This window comes from Amphiura filiformis, chromosome 19 (assembly GCF_039555335.1).
Source record: "Amphiura filiformis chromosome 19, Afil_fr2py, whole genome shotgun sequence".
NCBI classification, from domain to species: Eukaryota; Metazoa; Echinodermata; class Ophiuroidea; order Amphilepidida; family Amphiuridae; genus Amphiura; species Amphiura filiformis.
Genome location: NC_092646.1, coordinates 41,591,403 through 41,612,658, shown reverse-complemented (window position 1 = coordinate 41,612,658; position 21,256 = coordinate 41,591,403). Strand labels below are relative to the sequence as shown.

General features: G+C 36.0%; 2 protein-coding genes across 2 annotated transcripts; both read right to left on the bottom strand.

The window, feature by feature from the left end:
- Positions 1-614: 614 nt before the first annotated feature.
- Positions 615-10,664, bottom strand: LOC140141322 (uncharacterized). Its single transcript, XM_072163158.1, has 2 exons — positions 10,425-10,664; positions 615-3,066 (listed from the first exon to the last, which is right to left on the bottom strand). Exons 1-2 carry the CDS (start codon positions 10,532-10,534, stop codon positions 1,395-1,397), a joined length of 1,782 nt encoding a protein of 593 aa, XP_072019259.1. The 5' UTR covers positions 10,535-10,664; the 3' UTR covers positions 615-1,394.
- A 1,828-nt stretch (positions 10,665-12,492) lies between these two features.
- LOC140141321 (uncharacterized) lies at positions 12,493-19,876 on the bottom strand. The gene is made up of 2 exons (XM_072163157.1): positions 19,671-19,876; positions 12,493-14,707 (listed from the first exon to the last, which is right to left on the bottom strand). Exons 1-2 carry the CDS (start codon positions 19,676-19,678, stop codon positions 13,114-13,116), a joined length of 1,602 nt encoding a protein of 533 aa, XP_072019258.1. The 5' UTR covers positions 19,679-19,876; the 3' UTR covers positions 12,493-13,113.
- Positions 19,877-21,256: the final 1,380 nt, after the last annotated feature.

Sequence of the window (21,256 nt, the reverse complement as noted above, 5' to 3'; positions counted from 1 at the left end):
CTAATTGGCTGACAGAGATAATTGATTGACTGAAAATTACAAGAAATCCAATTTAAAGGGATACACGCGATTTGGGGATAGGAAAATGAAATGGGAATTACCTAAAAATAATATTATGTGTTGGCTTGATTTACCAATACCGTTTCACCATAAAATGTTAGCTTTTATTATCATATGTGTACCGGCCCTTTTAATTTAGAGCCAAACAACCGAGGTAAAGCAAAGAAAATTGGAATTTACTACCAGCGCCGATGTCGCCAATGTGTATCACTCAGCTCCGTCGGTTGTGTTACGGTACTATCCTTTGATGTGTATATCCGTCCTGCGTTGTCAATATCGTGTACGCGTTCGACTAATATTTCCATCGTAATAATAAATCTAGGATTTTGACAAATCTACAGCACCTATAGTCTTTGATTTTTTAGGGTATGATAGTTTAATAAAGTACAATATAATCATGTAAAAAACAGAATTTTGAAAAACTATTAAGGGCGTTCTCCTCAGCAAATGTTATAATATGGCTTTAAGCAACAGTGGAATTGCAAGTTAGTCCAATTATTTTCGAGAGAATATTTTACAACCAGCAGGGCTCAAACTTGGGTTGAGACCCCTATCAACTGGACCAACTTGACTGCCTTAGTTATAAATTAGGTGTAGGGACATGCCAAAAAATGGCACTGGCAGGACATGTATACTTGCGAAATGCAAAGGGGAGATAGAATCCATTATTGTGAAGTTAGTCTCATTTGGAGGGGAAATCTAAAATGGGGAACATTTTCATTCGAAAATGTTTATTTTTCAAAGGAGCAGTGTACAGGCAGAGTCCTTGTAGTCTTGGAATGGAACGCAGTTCAGAAAGTCTTATTACACTATATAGGCCTACATTGGTAATTAAGGGTTGTCTTTAGTGTGAATCCTTTCATGTAGTCTTGTAACCTGGAACTGAGAAAGTTTGTTCACAATATTTACATTGGCATGGTTTCTCGTTGGGATGATTCTTGTCTTGTGACTTGAATTGAAAAACTATTTTCACAATATTTACATTGATAGTGTTGCTCTTTGGTGTAAAACCTTTTGTGCACAGTCTTGTCACTTGCCGGTGAGAAACTCTTTTCAAGATATTAATATTTATTTATTATTATTTCTCCTATGTGTGAATCCTTTCTCATGATTAGTCTTGTGACTTGAAGTTGAGAAACTCTTCACAATATTTACATTGGTATGGTTTCTCTTTGGTGTGAATACGTTCATGTCTAGTCTTGCTACTTGGATGTGAGAAACTCTTTTCACAATATTCACATTGGTATGGCTTCTCTTCGGTGTGACTCCTTTTATGTATTGTCTTTTCTCCAACATAATGAGAAACTCTTTTCACAATATTTACATTGGTATGACTATGGCTTCTCTTTGGTGTGTCTCCTTTCATGTATTGTCTTTTCTCCTGCCTGTGAGAAACTATTTTCACAATATTTACATTGGTATGGTTTCTCGTTCGTGTGAATCCTTTCATGTATAGTCTTGCCTCCGGCCTGTGAGAAAGTCTTTTCACAATATTTACATTGGTATGGCTTCTCATTGGTGTGAATCCTTTCATGTGCAGTCTTGTCACCTAGATATGAGAAAGTCTTTTCACAATATGGACATTGGTAAGGTTTCTCTTTGGTGTGACTCCTTTCATGTCTAGTCTTATGACTTGAAGTTGAGAATTTCTTTTCACAATATTTACATTGATATGGTTTTTCTTTGGTGTGAATCCTTTCATGTGCAGTCTTGCCACCTACATATGAGAAAGTCTTTTCACAATATTTACATTGGTAAGGTTTCTCTTTGGTGTGACTCCTTTCATGTCTAGTCTTATGACTTGAAGTTGAGAATTTCTTTTCACAATATTTACATTGATATGGTTTTTCTTTGGTGTGAATCCTTTCATGTGCAGTCTTATTACTTGCATTTGAGAAAGTCTTTGCACAATATTTACATAGATATGGTTTCTCTTTGGTGTGAATTCTTTCATGTGTAGTCTTGTCTCCGGCATGTGAAAAACTCTTTTCACAATATTTACATTGGTATGGCTTCTCTTGATTGTGAATCCTTTCATGTACAATCTTGCCTCCAGCTTGTGAGAAACTCTTTTCACAATATTTACATTGGTATGGTTTCTCTTTGGTGTGAATTCTTTCATGTATAGTCTTGCTACTTCGATTTGAGAAAGTCTTTTCACAATATTTACATTGGTATGGCTTCTCTTTAGTGTGAATCCTTTCATGTATAGTCTTTTCTCCTGCCTGTGAGAAACTCTTTTCACAATATTTACATTGGTATGGTTTCTCTTCGGTGTGAATCCTTTCATGTACAGTTTTGTTACCTGCACGTGAGAAACTCTTTTCACAATATTTACATTGGCATACTTTCTCTTTAGTGTGAATCTTTTCATGTCTATTCTTGTGACTTGTATTTGAAAAAGTCTTTTCACAATATTTACATTGGTATGGTTTCTCTTTGGTGTGGATCCTTTCATGTATAGTCTTTTCTCCTGCCTGTGAGAAACTCTTTTCACAGTATCTACATTGGTGTGGTTTTTCTTTGGTGTGAATGGCTCCTGCCTGAGAGAAAGCCTTTTCACAATTTTCACATTTATATGGTTTCTCTTTTTTATATTGGTATGGTTTCTCTTTGGTGTGAATCCTTGCATGTACAGTCCTGTGACTTGAAGTTGGGAATCTCTTTTCACAATATTTACAATATTGTAAATATGGCTTCTCTTTGGTGTGAAACATTTCATGTGTATTCTGTGCACTTGGGTAGGAGAAGCTCTGATTGCAATATTTATTTTGGTATGGTTTCCCTGTACAAATCCTTTTATGTAAAGTCTGTGTTCTGTACCAGAACCTGTTTAATTTTGCTCTATGTCTTATCATATGTTTCATATAGTAAGTCAAGTTACTGTAAACCCGTCTGCAGTAGATACATATGTATGGTTTAAAACTGGTTGCACAATTTGACTCAAGTTGTACTTGATATGCCCTGCCATATAAATGCTGAAATTGGAGTCTAGTCGTCATGGCTCTGGAATGAGAAAGAAAATATATTAATCAGTTAGACTGGGAGAGAATCATAGTCAAGCCTACAAAAGGTAAACAATACGATACTGATATAATATTGGATGGCTGAGCATGATACCATAACATAGTGGATGAGTCATAAAAATATTGGACGAGCCAACGGCGAGTTTGATATATGTATGACGATATATTAATTCTCATTGATCAGATTTTAAAGGTTAAAGAGGATGATTTAGCTGTGAGTGACAGAGTTAATTCAAATGTCATGAAATGTGACAGACATGATTGCAGGTGTGACAGAAATGATTTTCTATACAAAATGTGTACAGAGAATCATCTCTGTCACCAGGGGTAGCGTGAGCACAAAAATCAAGTGGTCCAATTTCATTTTTCTGGACCCTTTGGTACGTGCAAAACCAACATTTAAGGGGTCCGATGAGAATTTAAGGAGTCCATCTGTCCGACATTCTAAACTTCGGAACTTGTCAAAAAAACCTAAACTAAACCCATCCACCTGGGAAGGGAACCAAGATGATGGCAGTCGCCAAAAATTGCAAGAAGAAAAAAAAGCAAAATTTTTTAAAATAATCTAAAATATTGTAAATACAAACTTTTTTTGGAGAAAATTAACACATTTTGGTAAAAAAAGTGTAAATTGCGCATTTTTGAAAAATGATGTGCGCATTTTGCTCTCAAAATTTGTCCCTGTGCTTACATTACACCATGTAAGGCCAAAAAAAAAAAAAAAAGGTTCGTCTCAAAGCTTGTGCGCGCGTTTTTTTTTAAATTTTAGTTTTTCAGAAAAAAATCGGCGAAAATCAGACTTTTTTCTCAAAATACCATGAAAAAAAGTCGGGAATAAAAAGAAAAAGAAAAAAAATTGCATTTCGCATTTGTTTTTAAATTTCTTGTGAGCTTTGAGACAAACCTTTTTTTTCCTTTGGCCTAAAGCAATGAAAGTTCAGAAGTAAACATATCGCATCATAAATGTGACTAAAACTGCAGTTAACTGTTCAAAATAGGCAACCTTTACTCAAACCGTGTAAAGCAATGGAAGTTCAGAAGTAAACATATCGCATCATAAATGTGGCTAAAACTGCAACCTTTACTCAATCGATGTTGTTGACTCATCAAAATCATCCAAGTTTCACAATAAATTAACATAACAAATTATATCCGCTACAAAAAATGTCACCGCTGACCGACAGAAAAAACTATAGCAATGTACTCTAGCATTGAATGCGTACATATCGTGTGTAAATTCGCAGATATAGATCATATAGTTCACAAGTAGCCATTGCTTTACACAGAATCCGACTACATTTTGATTGCAATTTTAAATGATAAATCATAATGGTCTCTAGCCTCAAGCTATCGGTGAGGTAATTTGTGGCTTGACTTCTGAAGCCCGTCCCCTCTAAACCATTTTCCACCCTGATGTGGCATTTCATTGGGCGTTACTCGAGAACTGTAGCTTTGAATTTGCACACTATAGTTATGCATTCGATGCTAGACTAGAGTGCCTAACTATCGTTTTTCAGTCGGTAAGCGTTGCAATTTTTTGCACCGTGGGTTATTTATATGCTGATAATGTTAAAATTTAGATGAAAGTTATCTTGATGAATCGACTGCATCAACTCAGCCCTCAAATTAACCCACAGCACCCCATCCCCACTGCAGTAATGCCCTCAAAATATGTCCTTTACCCAAGGCAGTCACTTGCCGTGCCCTCTGATGAAGTTGCCGGCGGTGCCTCAGCCCTGCCCCTTCATTATAAAATTATCTATCTATGTTTGTGTGCATTTTCTTCACTTTTGAGAAATTGCCTTGGTGCCCTTCTCAAATTTTCAACAGTTGCCATGATGCCCTCTTGAAATATTACAAACTGCTGTGCTGCCTTGCCTTTTCAGTGAAAATCCAAGGCAATTATCAACTTGCCCTAAAAAAGTTGCCATGCCCCTTCAGATCCTTTAATAATTTGAGGGCTGTATCTACTGAATAGATTTTGAACAGTCTGCAGCTGAGTCTGAAATTTGCTGAAGTGCAATTTTAGCAACATTTTTGATGCGATTGTCCGTCGTGATCGGCTGTGTTTACTTATGAACTCACATATTGCTTTAGTATTCACAGTGTCTTACTTCAGCGAATCTAACCAGATTCTGTCATGCAAAGGTCTCTAGCCTAGAATGTGAAGCTATCGGTGAGCAAATTTGTGGCTAGACTTCTCGGGCAAATTGGGGGCAGCTACAAATCGCTACTGTTCACTCACATGCTCAAAGCACTGGCATGCACATGCACACGCTTAAAAAAAGCCACACCGCTTTGACGTCATCACTGCCACATCAGTCAAAAAAATTAAATGGTATAATTATTAAGGCCCTTCGCACTTGATTATTAGTTTCCTGTTTACCGCCCGCATCCAAAATTGAAAAGCTCAAAATAATTAATTATTTTATTTTTATTTCTAATTTTCTCCTTTAAATAGGGATGACCATCATAATTTCATGTTGCCCCTTTTGCTACAAAAGATTGTTTTCTGGAAAGAACTCATCAACAGAAGTACTTTGGTGGTTAAATGGTCAAAATCGGTCAAAAACTTTTCGAATTATGAATTTTCAAAGTTTCCCATTCTGACCGGTCATTGGAACGAAATAAATTGACAAAGTCTAAATATAGCAATGTGAGCAAAATTGGTATAAGCATATATTTACCTTTTATATTTCTTTATTTTAATATATATATGCAAACATGAAACAAGCATATTGTGAAAGTATCAAAGGGTTTCTTATGAAATGGCACTTTACTAGTCAATAGCATTAAGTATTTCTTCAAACCGAGGCACTGAAATCATGCTTTTAGAAAACATTTGCCAAAAATCATCCATAATGGCCAAAGTGGCACAAAATCAAAAGTCCAGGTGAACTTTTTTTCCACAGCAATATACACTACACATAAGAAAAATACTAATGTACTACAAGGGATTTTCAACATAGGAATCCAAACAATCAAGTACCAACATGCACAGTTTTGTCCTGATATCACTTCTGGGGTTTTAACAAAATGTTTAACCTCTATTGTGATTGGCACGGGGATTGGCAGCAGCATAAGGTATCTCTTTGGTAGCTGATAATGCCCAGCCATTCAGCAAGTGGCTAATAACTGACCTTGATAGGCTTGAATGAATACTGTCATGTGCTACAAAACCACCACACTCCAGGGACTGGTCACTCCATATGCTAGTCAAAACGAGTCAATAGTTGCTTGTTACAATAGTTCAAACTAAATAAAGAAAATAAAAGATAATTAATAATTAAAAGTCACCTCGTCCCTTTTTCAAAATCTTTAACAGGAAACTAATAATCAAGTGCGAAGGGCCTAATCAGGTTAACATACCCTGCAAAAATCAAGACTTTAGCTGCTGCAGTTTTGTCAAAATCCAAGACTTTGAATGAAGCAGCGCAGGAACTGTAATCTTATTATTAATACGATGAAAATATTAGTCAAACGCGTACAGGATGTTCATAACACAGTACGTATATGACCATGGCGTGCGAGACAGTCACACACACAAAGGATGGTTTGTAAACTGTTGCTGTAGCAAGACGGATTGTTTGACAGTGACATTTAGTAAATTCCAATTCAAGGTTCAATGGTGAACAGGGGACACACCTGACAGCAAAAGCACACTGTGGTAAAAGCTACATTTTATGGAAAAGAAATACTAATGATTTAGTCCGAATAATCAGCAGCAGCATAATAATTATGCAGCAGCATAAGGTATCTCTTTGGTAGCTGATAATGCCCAGCCATTCAGCAAGTGGCTAATAACTGACCTTGATAGGCTTGAATGAATACTGTCATGTGCTACAAAACCACCACACTCCAGGGACTGGTCACTCCATATGCTACAGGGAGCACAGTACTTTAACAATGGAGTGAAAGACTCATTATTGATTAGGCGCATATTTTAAAAGTACAGCTCCTGTGCGTGTATAGCAGCAAGTCAGTGCAGATGGTATAAATATAAGAAACTGTTTAGGGTTGAGATCAGGTGAATAATACAACAAATGAGCATGAAACTTCACATTTATATTCAGAAAGGTGTCTATTTAACATGATTCGAAAGGTGTTTGGAAATTCCAAAGGGAAGCTGGTGATTTAATTTTTAACTCGAGATCTACTTGTCCGGTTTTTTTTTCCTTTTTACAGAGGGTATGATAGAGGTAATAACAACAACTCTGCCAAATTACAGCTCAGTAGGTCAAGGTGTTCACCTGATCTTATTCATCTGAATATTTTGTGCCATTCTGAGCAGTGCTGCACTGGGCCACTGGCAATTAAGCGCACTGTGGCGATGGACCAATTTTGACTCACACTTACAGAAAAACCAAATAAGTTATGATGCTGTAATTTGCAGGACAGTTACAAAACATAATTGGCATTAACATCGCCAATTTTTACAGAAAAATTATGAAAAATAAAAGAATGAGCTCAATTTAGAAATGTCTGTGCAAAACTGCAAGCAGTGCACAGTTGAGCTCCCTGCATGTCTATAGGAGTGTTCTAATCAAGTTGATGGTTCATTGGTCATCCCTACTTTAAAATAACTTCTACTTGCCATTTTCTGACTTTAATAATATCAACAATATTAAATGATGAATGAACAAAGAGTACAACTCCACCTTCACTTATTTATAAAATCAAATATTGTTGTGAAATAATTAAATGCCCGCTCTAGTCAAAACGAGTCAATAGTTGCTTGTTACAATAGTTCAAACTAAATAAAGAAAATAAAAGATAATTAATAATTAAAAGTCACCTCGTCCCTTTTTCAAAATCTTTAACAGGAAACTAATAATCAAGTGCGAAGGGCCTAATCAGGTTAACATACCCTGCAAAAATCAAGACTTTAGCTGCTGCAGTTTTGTCAAAATCCAAGACTTTGAATGAAGCAGCGCAGGAACTGTAATCTTATTATTAATACGATGAAAATATTAGTCAAGCAGCGTACAGGATGTTCATAACACAATACGTATATGACCATGGCGTGCGAGACAGTCACACACACAAAGGATGGTTTGTAAACTGTTGCTGTAGCAAGACGGATTGTTTGACAGTGACATTTAGTAAATTCCAATTCAATGTTCAATTGTGAAAAGGGGACACACCTGACAGCAAAAGCACACTGTGGTAAAAGCTACATTTTATGGAAAAGAAATACTAATGATTTAGTCCGAATAATCAGCAGCAGCATAATAATTATGCAGCAGCATAAGGTATCTCTTTGGTAGCTGATAATGCCCAGCCATTCAGCAAGTGGCTAATAACTGACCTTGATAGGCTTGAATGAATACTGTCATGTGCTACAAAACCACCACACTCCAGGGACTGGTCACTCCATATGCTACAGGGAGCACAGTACTTTAACAATGGAGTGAAAGACTCATTATTGATTAGGCGCATATTTTAAAAGTACAGCTCCTGTGCGTGTATAGCAGCAAGTCAGTGCAGATGGTATAAATATAAGAAACTGTTTAGGGTTGAGATCAGGTGAATAATACAACAAATGAGCATGAAACTTCACATTTATATTCAGAAAGGTGTCTATTTAACATGATTCGAAAGGTGTTTGGAAATTCCAAAGGGAAGCTGGTGATTTAATTTTTAACTCGAGATCTACTTGTCCGGTTTTTTTTTCCTTTTTACAGAGGGTATGATAGAGGTAATAACAACAACTCTGCCAAATTACAGCTCAGTAGGTCAAGGTGTTCACCTGATCTTATTCATCTGAATATTTTGTGCCATTCTGAGCAGTGCTGCACTGGGCCACTGGCAAAAAAGCGCACTGTGGCGATGGACCAATTTTGACTCACACTTACAGAAAAACCAAATAAGTTATGATGCTGTAATTTGCAGGACAGTTACAAAACATAATTGGCATTAACATCGCCAATTTTTACAGAAAAATTATGCAAAATAAAAAACTGAGCTCAATTTAGAAATGTCTGTGCAAAACTGCAAGCAGTGCACAGTTGAGCTCCCTGCATGTCTATAGGAGTGTTCTAATCAAGTTGATGGTTCATTGGTCATCCCTACTTTAAAAACTTCTACTTGCCATTTTCTGACTTTAATAATATCAACAATATTAAATGATGAATGAACAAAGAGTACAACTCCACCTTCACTTATTTATAAAATCAAATATTGTTGTGAAATAATTAAATGCCCGCTCTAGTCAAAACGAGTCAATAGTTGCTTGTTACAATAGTTCAAACTAAATAAAGAAAATAAAAGATAATTAATAATTAAAAGTCACCTCGTCCCTTTTTCAAAATCTTTAACAGGAAACTAATAATCAAGTGCGAAGGGCCTAATCAGGTTAACATACCCTGCAAAAATCAAGACTTTAGCTGCTGCAGTTTTGTCAAAATCCAAGACTTTGAATGAAGCAGCGCAGGAACTGTAATCTTATTATTAATACGATGAAAATATTAGTCAAACGCGTACAGGATGTTCATAACACAGTACGTATATGACCATGGCGTGCGAGACAGTCACACACACAAAGGATGGTTTGTAAACTGTTGCTGTAGCAAGACGGATTGTTTGACAGTGACATTTAGTAAATTCCAATTCAATGTTCAATTGTGAAAGGGGACACACCTGACAGCAAAAGCACACTGTGGTAAAAGCTACATTTTATGGAAAAGAAATACTAATGATTTAGTCCGAATAATCAGACCCAGAACAAAATATTAATTTCTGACATGATCGTGTACTGGGTCTGAACTGTTTCCATATGAAATCTTGATGGCAAATTGGACAATAGAAGCACATGGTTCTACGGGACAGCTTTTTAAATAATCCCTATTCAGGTTACGTGATCGTGAATCACGCTAATGTGGACCATCCTTCTGATACCTGAGTGTTTTGACAAGCGGAACGGTTTTTTGTCTACCTCTCTGTTTGTAAACAAACCATACGAAAGTCAGCGTAAAGCAGTATACAGACTGTTTATTGTACGTACAATATTGTATGTACAATATGTACGTTATTCAATCTATTGCCATTCTATTTCCAGTACTGTTTAAGTTTTAACGAATGTTTGATGACGTAAAATCGATAATATATTTCTGCTAGATATTGTATGTAACATATTATCGATTTTTCGTCATCAAACATTCGTTAGAACTTAAACATTACTGAAATAGACTGGCAATAGATTGAATAACGTACATATTGTTCATACAATATTGTACGTACAATACTCGGAGTCTGAAGCCCGCTTAATAGTATGGCACTGCTAATGATTATGATCTAGCAATCTAATTTGTTTGTGGAAATGTTACACTTTAAGCTTACCTGTTTGGCCAACTGAGTCGGTGTATGATGTATGTGACGATAACTTGTCCCCGAACTTGTCGAGGCTTTCGATTTTGAATTGGATTTGGTTTCTGAAAATATGCACTCATACAAGTGCAATATTAGAAGGGCTGTGACTGCGACACTGCGGAGTGTGAACCACAAATAAAACACGATGTAGTAGATAAATTTGTACTGCAATTGTGCCAAATTCAACAAAAAATTTTTAATTGGATTACGAGCTCTCTGTGCAGCGAATTGAAATTAAGGGCGCATGCCACCAAATAATTAACTGTTGCGAGACTTCGAGGAGCACACCACTAAATCAATGCGCCATTTGTGTAACACGCAGGGCCGTTGCTAGACCACTTTCTTCAGACGATGGTGGCCGACAGTCATTTAAAGCCTTAATGTACGATTTCCGTCAAATTTTGATTTTGTTATTCTTTATTCAAAATGTTGAAATAATATTAGTGACTGACGAGAAGGGTTGCTGCCCAAAGTGAAAGAAACCCCACTGGTTATTTTGGCCATTTAACATGCAGTTCTAAGGAAGGACATATATAATTTTTAAATTATGATAATATGTCAAACTTTGCTCTGTTGACCTACAAAGACAACAAATTTGGCCAATTCCATTTAAGTGTAAGTTGGGACATGTGTAAACATTACAAAAATTTTAAAAATGAAAGAAAGAAAAATTGGGAGGAAATATTAAAATTTTTAGCAGTTGCATTTTCAAGTGAAAGAATAATCTTGTTCATAAGTAGCAAGAGTCAGAGATCTCAAATTCAGGCGTGGAAGAATGTGTCTCCCCTTATCATGCCCTTAGGCAACAGTGGAATTTCAAGTTTATAGCCCAATTATTTTTGAGAGAATATTTTACAACCAGCAGGGCTCAAACTTGGGTTGGGACCGGGGTTGGGACCTCTAACACTGAAGTATCATGCCCTATCAACTGGACCAACTTGACTGCCTTAGTTATAAATTAGGTGTAGGGACATGCCAAAAAATGGCACTGGCAGGACCTGTATACTTGTGAAATACAAATGGGAGATATAATCCATTATTGTGAATTTAGTCTCATTTGGAGGGGAAATCTAAAATGGGGAACATTTTCATTCAAAAATGTTTATTTTCCAAAGGAGCAGTGTACAGGCAGAGTCCTTGTAGTCTTCGAATGGAATGCATTTCAGAAAGTCTTATTACACTATATAAAGACATCACAAAAAATAAGTCCCCCTCTCAACATTTCGTCATAACATTGTAGGTTACATTTTCATAAACATAGAAATAATAATATGACTGTTTACACTTAATAGTAAATAGTCATTACAATCGCAAATTTCCAATTTGCGAGTGTTCTGTTTTTGGTCAGTTCTTCTTCTTTCTTTCTTCTGTCAAACTTTTAACGAGCCATCGTAGCCATATGCTTTAGGCCAATGTGACCATATTTGGTCACAAGGACCATTGGATGGGGGCACAAATGTTACCTGACCAACTCGGGGTCAAAGGTCATCCAAAGATCATTATGGCCAAAATGAGATTTTCACTAAAAATGCTTCTTCTTCCACAAATTACATAACACAATGTCGTCACTTGCATACCTGTATTGCCTTTAGCCAGTGTCTAAAGGTTGTACAAAGAATTGGGGTCAAAGGTCATTAAGGGGGTAAAATCTTACAATTGCAATATCTCAACATCCGTAAGGGGTATGGGGCTCAAACTCGGTGACAACAAATATCATAACCAGGGAACATTTTACAGGGGTCAGGTCAAAGGTCATGCAGAGGTCAAATTTTAGAAATGCATTTCCTGGACAACTGTAAGGGGTACAGGACTAAAACTCTGTGACAACAGACTTAATGACCAGGGGAATATTTTGGAACACTTTGCAGGGGTCAGGTCAAAGGTTATCTGGGGTCAAATCTTATACCGTAATTTCACTTTCTGTAAGGGGTATGGTGCTCAATTTCGGTGACAACAAACCTCGGGAAACATTAAGGTCAAAGGTCAGGTCAAAAGGTCATTTAAGGGTTACATGCCTTGCGATTGTCTGCGCTCTGTGAGCGCAAATTATCTCTAGTTATTATTGAAGTTAATTTTATTGGTACAAAAATGTAACCTTACGATATAATGACGAAATTTCGAGCGGGAGACTTTTTTCTTGCGATGTGTTTACATGCATTAGTAATTAAGGGTTGTCTTCAGTGTGAATCCTTTCATGTAGTCTTGTAACCTGGAACTGAGAAAGTTTGTTCAAAATATTTACATTGGCATGGTTTCTCGTTGGTATGAGTCTTCCTTTCATGACCAGTCTCGTGACTTGAATTTGAAAAACTATTTTCACAATATTTACATTGATGTTTCTCTTTGGTGTGAAACCTTTTGTGTACAGTCTTGTCACTTGCCGGTGAGAAACTCTTTTCCAGATATTTATATTTATTTATTATTATTTCTCCTATGTGTGAATCCTTTCTCATGATTAGTCTCTTTTCACAATATTCACATTGATATGGTTTCTCTTTGGTGTGAATACTTTCATGTCTAGTCTTGCTACATGGATGTGAGAAACTCTTTTCACAATATTTACAATTGGTATGGCTTTTCTTCGTTGTGACTCCTTTCATGTATTGTCTTTTCTCCCACATAATGAGAAACTCTATTCACAATATCCACATTGGTATGACTATGGCTTCTTTTTGGTATGAATCTTTTCATGTCTAGTCTTGTTACCTGCCTCTGAGAAATTCTTTTCACAATATTTACATTGATATGGCTTCTCTTTGGTGTGAATCCTTTCATGTACAGTCTTGTCACCTGCATACGAAAAAGTCTTTTCACAATATTTACATTGGTAAGGCTTCTCTTTGGTGTGACTCCTTTCATGTCTAGTCTGATGACTTGAAATTGAGAATTTCTTTTCACAATATTTACATTGATATGGTTTTTCTTTTGTGTGAATCCTTTCATGTGCAATCTTATTACTTACCTCTGAGAAAGTCTTTGCACAATATTTACATATATATGGTTTCTCTTTGGTGTGAATTCTTTCATGTGTAATCTTGTGACTTCCGTCTGAGAAATTCTTTCCACAATATTTACATTGGTATGGCTTCTCGTTGGTGTGAATCCTTTCATGTACAATCTTGCCTCCAGCTTGTGAGAAACTCTTTTCACAATATTTACATTGGTATGGTTTCTCTTTAGTGTGAATTCTTTCATGTTTAGTTTTGCTACTTCGATTTGAGAAAGTCTTTTCACAATATTTACATTGGTACGGCTTCTCTTTAGTGTGAATCCTTTCATGTATAGTCTTTTCTCCTCCTGCCTGTGAGAAACTCTTTTCACAATATTTACATTGGTATGGTTTCTCTTTGGTGTGAATCCTTTCATGTACAGTCTTGTTACCTGCATGTGAGAAGCTCTTTTCACAATATTTACATTGGTATGGTTTCTCTTTGGTGTGAATCCTTTCATGACTAGCCTTATTACCTGCATGTGAGAAACTCTTTTCACAATATTTACATTGGTATAGTTTCTCTTTAGTGTGAATCCTTTCATGTTCAGTCTTGCTACATGGATCTGAGAAAGTGTTTTCACAGTATCTACATTGCTGTGGGTTCTCTTTGGTGTGAATCCTTTCATGTCTAGTTTTGGCTTCTGCCTGAGTGAAAGTCTTTTCACAATTTTCACATTTATATGGTTTCTCTTTATATTGGTATGTTTTCTCTTTGGTGTGAATTCTTTCATGTCTAGTCTTGTGACCTGCTTGTGAGAAACTCTTTTCACAATAATTACATTGGTATGGTTTCTCTTTGGTGTGAATCCTTTCATGTCTAGTCTTGCTACCTGACTCTGAGAAAGTCTGTCCACAATAATTACATTGGTATGGTTTCTCGTTTGTGTGAATCCTTTCATGCCTAGTCTTCTGGCTTGAAGTTGAGAAACTCTTTTCACAATATCTACATTGGTATGGCTTCTCTTTTGTGCAGAAGCTTTTATGCGTCTTCGGTGCACTTGGGTAGGAGAAACTCTTGGTGCAATATTTACGTTGGTATGGTTTCACTGTACAAATTATTTTATGTATAGTCAGTGCTCTGTACCAGAACCTGTTTAATTTTGATCTATGTCTTATCACATGTTTCATATAATAAGTCAAATTACTGTAAAGCCGTCTGCAGTAGATACATTTGTATGGTTGAAAACTGTGTGCAAAATTGGTCTCAAGTTGTACTTGATATGTCCTGCCCTGTAAATGTTGCAGCCTAGTCTTCATAGCTCTGTAATGAGAAATCAAAGATATTAATCAGTAAAAAGAATCCAGCCTACAAAAGGTAAACAAATACGGTACTGGAAATCATACACTGCTGAATTCAGTAAGTAAATAAAGCAAAAATCAACAAATTTTGCGCAAAATTACTGCAAAAAATAGAAATTTTCGTAATTTTGGGTTTTTTGTGGGGGGCAACAGGGAGGGCAAGAGTTCTGACTGGGGGCATCCCCCGTGGCGCCGCCACTGGGTATAATAACGATTATGTAACATGATACATTCTCATTGTAAAAGTTAAAGAGGGGCCAGTGATTATCTGTTAGTGACAGAGTTGATTCAAATGTCATGAAATGTGCCAGACATGATTGCAGGTGTGACAGAAATGATTCTCTATACAAAATGTGTATAGAGAATTATCTCTGCACAGCGTCATCATCCCTATATCTTCGTGTCAAAAATTTCCGTGATAGTACGGCGAATCCTTTTCAATCGGTTTTCAAAAGCTACGCATAGCGATTTTGTTCGAGATATAGGCCGAGCGACTCATACCATTTACACAATATGAGATACCACAGAGCCTGCCACAGAGTTTCTATTCTATGTTTGTACGATCTGCGCATGATGAGTACCCCATATGATATTGCCATTACAAGAAAATTCGATTTGTTGTCAGGTAAAACCCAGGTTTTGATTCCAATACACTAACTGGAAATGCAATATTACACTAATTAGCGGTGATTGCTGATTGCTGTGGATATATTTTACTGCATTTAATCCATAACGATTTTTAAATCATTCATCAAAATTGTGACATATTCAACTGTTTGAGAATTACAATTATATAAAGGAACACGTAGCCCATTCAGCTAAGATCCAGGTGTTGTATAGAATATTAAATCACAAGTCTATAATACTTGTACATATCGACACACTATGCCACTTTCTTTATCTGCGTCAATAATAGAATATTGATTTCAATCGAATTGAATACATCTCTCCATTTTGAGTTTGTACTTCACCACTGAGCAGCCTAGCGATCGATTTCTAGCCAATCAGATAGGACTCCTTTCCTTGGGTTCGGTGAAATTCCAATCGCCCGTTGCTCACCAACGGAGTATAAAGTTTATATTTATAATACAGGGTGTCCACCGGGGGTACTCAAGTTTGGTTTTGGTAGGGACGTGCGCTGAGAATTTGAAAGTGGACCCATAAATATACCAATTTTTCAAGAAATTTGGACCCATTTATATACCAAAAGTCAAAATTTTCCGCCAAATTGGTCATTTGTACTGAGAACCCCCCCGGGGGTGTCGACAATGTGCTCTGTCACACTAAACAACCCGCAAAAATGGTAACAGATTTGATACATAAATAGTAATTATACATAAATTAAGGGAAGGGGTATGAACGTTTGGACAGTATTTATTGTGGGACATTAGAGCACATCAGACATATTGAATTGCATTCTGAATACGAAGAATGTCCTTCTGATATCAAATAAATTCGCAATGTAATACACATTTTATGACAAATCATTAAAAATTTATATTTTTGATATTTAACAGTACGTGAAGTAAACTTTATAAATCTGATGATTTATACCTAAGTGCATGTAGGTGGGATGAAAAGCCGACGATCAATTGAAAATTTTGACCTTTCGTATTGAAGATATGGATTTTTTTCCCAAAACACACAAAAAAAAATAGGTCTTTTGGGAAAAAAATCCATATCTTCAATATAAAAGGTCAAAATTTTCAATTGATCGTCGGCTTTTCCTCCCAGCTACATACACTTTAAGAATATATCATTAGATTTATAAAAATTTATTTCGAGGACTGTTATAAATATATCAAAAATTTGAAAAATATCAAATTTTAATAATTTGTCATAAAATTTGTATTATATCGTAAATTTCAAAAAATGAAAATTATTTGATATCAGAAAGACATGCTTCGTATTCAGAATGCAATTCGATACGTCCGAGGTGCTCACATGTCCCACAAAAAATACTGTCGAAACGCCATAAACGCTCATTCTAGATCCCTTAAGCTTGCAAATGGTCAATGAATAAAATTCCTTTAAAAAGGAATGAGGTGCCCAATGGGAGCTTTGATGTGATGTGCTGAAATGTAACCGTTTGGGTACAATTTTCTTCTTTATACAATAATGTAACATTAGCATAGTAAGATTAGGAAATGTAAAGCATATCTTTTCCAGTAATTTGGAACTTAGTTATTTCGATGAGTCAATTTTTATGACATTATCAATCAAAACCTTTTTCCTCCATTTCTGGCCCTACATGTAAAAGTAATTTGCATTTGAATTCCTCATCAAATTTCCTTAAACTGCTGTCAAAATCCCTCTAAAATTCCATGTGCAAATGGGTGCAAATGTCTCATCACAAAAATAAATCATATATTTGGGTCAAGTGAAGTATAGACAACATATATTTATGTAGGCTTCCTTTACAACCCTTTTCTTTTAACCTCCCACACAAATATGTCGCAGTATCGTGTTTGAGCCCCGGCTTAGGCCAATTTGGCTGACAGTGTGTTAAAGACCCAATCAGTGATCCCAGCGCAAGTGAATTCAAATTGTTTATAAAATGCTTAAAAGTGAAGGATAGGTCATTCAAATTGTCATTTGGTATTTTTGAAATGACAAATTTGGCAAAAAATGAAGAAAACAGCAGTACTGATGTTGAAGTTGAACTTGAAGCCCCATTCACATCCATATAGCCAATTTAGATACTGTCAGTATCTACAATGTATAAATTTACAGCTTCGTGTGTAAAATGTCTTATTTTGTCTTAAATATACGGCTTTCGGGGCAACCTTTTCGGGCTGTTGCCGCAAGGGGCTGCAAAATTTACATTTTCTTAGCCCCCTGGGGTAGGAGCAGCCACGGTACGCCACTGGTAGCAGAATGCCACTTTCGAAGTGGTCAACCTAAAAGCACTCCATGAAGAAACAGAACAAAAGAGCATGCATGCTGTTCTCCAACCAACTCATCATGTTTTATGCAAAGCGCACTCACATCCATATTTGGACGTAAAACAACCATTTTAAGAAAACGACAACTCCAATTTTGATGCAACTTTCATAAATGGAATTCTAGACATCAATTACATACAAATCAGCATCAACTTTAACAGAATTAGGTATATAATAATGATTATTGTCAAAAATATTGATTTTCAGACCCCCCTGTCCAAATACTTGTTTTGGCCGGCACTAGTCCGAGGTGCTCTGACGATAACACTCTGATCGCCAGGCAATCTAAGTAGGCCAGTGGGACAACGAAACCGCTACGTGAACGAGCTAGGCCGGCACCAACTCAATTTTTGGACGATTTGGATGAAAATGGTGTCAAAATGCTCGGGAGATCATACTGCATCAGCCTGTTCCCTGAGAAATTTGAAGCATCTGGATTCCTTAACCCACCAATAGTGTTTTAACCTAAGAAAATTAAACCAAAGACCATACATAGTCAATTTTTCAACACTCAGTCTTTTATTCATTTTTCGTCCTCTTGTGCGTCAAGAACTGTTAATGGTCATGTGTCCTATGGTGGGGCACATTTGCGTTACAAGCACTGATTTTGATCATTGGCCTTCATTTTCACTTAAATTGATACAATGTCTAAAACGATACATCTCACATCAACAAAACTATACAATTTTGGAAAGCTTATGTTCCAAGGAATCCAACAATGCAAAATTGATGTTGGTATACAGGGTGTGTAAGAAAATATATAGGGTGATATAAAGAAAAAAAAAAAAAATTTACTAGAAAATTGATAATTTATGCATTTGCTACTGATATGGAATGTAATCTAATTTTGTGGTAGGCAAAACTATGAGCTTTAATAAAATGTATACTTTTGCTATGTTATGATTGACCAAAGTGGTGATACAGGGTGTGAAAATGTACGTAACTTTTACGCACCAAATATTGATTACATTTTTGGAAATATTTTCTTTAGAGTGTATCCTACATTTATTTTAACTGCATATTTGGATTCCCGGGTTAAAATGCTTTCCAAAAATGTATACTTTTCCTATCTTAGGGTGAATAATTCTCAAGATACAACAATTTAAAGCCAAAACGCGTGTTGTGACTTAAAATGTAGGCATTTGTGTGTAGAGAATAGGGAAAAATTGTGGGTCTTGTGACTTACAGTTCTCAGTGAGTACTTGTAAAACATAAAATAGATCACATTAATAGTTGAATATGAATAATGAATGAACAAGCTTTGATTTGAGATATGATTTGCATGTATAGCACAGAATTTGGCAATGATAAAATCTAAAATTCATTAAGATATCATGTTTCCACAACATTTCTCATAGAGATTACACATACTCCTCCACCGCTTATCCTCCACCACTTATCCTCCAGGTTTATCCTCGTTAATAGCATTTTAATATTTTTCACTAATTAAACAAATGATAATTTCAAATTGTGAACCATACTTGAAAAGTAGAATAATCAAGCTGTATAATGAGCCCAAACTTTATGCAATTGGACAAAGAATAACTCTGTACCAACAAGTTAAATCTGAAAGAGGAGAGAAAAATGTAACGCCTCCCACTATTTTGGGGTCCCACCATATAACACATGACCTAATACAACAAATATGTTACAACCGTTACTAGTAATTTCCCCATAATTGAGGTAGGATATTGAATTTTTGCTCGCTATCTCCTAGTCCGAGGTGCTCTAACGATAACACTCCGATCGCCAGGCAATCTACGTTTATAACGGTGAAGTAGGCCAGTGGGACAACATACAACGAAACCGCTTACGTGAACGAAAGTTACTGAGCTAGCTATCTCCTTACTCATGAAGATTAACAATGGCCATAATTAAAATCTGAAAGTAAATAGAAAAAGAAAAGGGCAAAAAAAGGGGGTCTCATTAGTCATTACTGTGGAAACACTCACGTACATATTAAAATATTGTTAAGCTTACCTGGTCATTGATGTGCTTGGCCGGCAAACTGATGAATGCGAGAATATGCTGATATGATAGCAATGCCAGGTACTAATGAGGCAATTCGATTTTGAATTGCATGCGGTTTCTGATAATAATGCACTCACGCAAGTTCAACTAGTAGGGCTGTGAAATAAAATAAGTGAAACTGTGCAAAATTCCCAGCCTGCAAACTTCAACACAATTTTTTTATTCGGGTTACGAGCTCTCTGCGCAGCGAAATTGAAATTACGGGCGCACGCCACCAAATAATAATTTGGGGTTGGGGAGGGGGGTCCGGCGTAATTTCTAAATTTGCAATCATAGGCCTAATGGGCGGCAATACGATAAAACGTAGTAGGCCTACATAAGTATAATGAAGCTAGATGTAACAACAGAAAACGTACTGTAGGCCCCTAGCCATGGGGCAGGTAGGCCTACTCGATCAAGATAGGGCCTATACTTAGTAACACATGGGGTAACTTTGGGCACTTTTCAGACTTTTGAAACCACTGCTTCCAAACAAAACCAATTCTATTTCTAATTATCTTTTTTTTTATGACATTATGGTTCCCTTCTACACCTTGAAGTTGAAAAAGATTTGTTAATAATTTTGTAAGGGTGCCCTAGGGGTTAAAAATACCCCGACCAAAGTTACCCCGCATTTGGGGCATCTTTGGTCTGAGTATTGCATGCCATGAAGAAAAAAAAATTAAAAAATTGATCTTCGCTGTATATGGGCAAGTTTTTTTTTTGTGACATCTGACTCCTTGCAACATTAATCAAGCACACATCCATGCTCACAAATATCGATTTTTATTTTTCTGAAAAAAATGTAAAAAAATGCTTATTTTTGGTCAAAAATCCCGATATTTTCGTAAATTTCGAGGAAATTGGACATGAGCGACTATAATTTCTTCCAAATATATTTCTTAACAAATTAACACCAAATATGACTAAAAACAACATTGCTGTACGAAAATATGACCATTTAAAAAAATATATTTGACCGACCAAAGTTACCCCGCTGACCGAAGTTACCCCATTTTACGGTACCGGTAGCAAATCCCGCCAATACTTGTTCTGGCAGTACTGTGAGTTGTATCTTCTAACACACTCTTTCTCACTTTTGTTTCATATATTTTTGAAATTTTTTTCATAGTTTAATAGCTCTATATTTTGGCTTGTTTCTGGACACACGTACACTATAAAGTCTTTCAAATGTTTATATTAAGGGGTGGGGTATGAACGTTTGGACAGAATTTACTGTGGGACATTAGAGCACATATCGAATTGCATTCTGAATACTAAGAATGTCCTTCTGATATTAAATAATTTTGATTTTTTGAAATTCACAATATAATACAAATTTTATGACAAATTATCAAAATTTGATATTTTTGATATTTAACAGTAGGCCCCCTAGGCCTACTCGAATTAAACTTGATAAATCTGATGATTTATACTTGAAGTGTATGTAGGTGGGATGAAAAGCCGACGATCAATTTTGACCTTTCGTATTGAAGATGTGATTTTTTTTCCCAAAACACCACAAAAAAAGGTCTTTTGGGAAAAAAAAATCCATA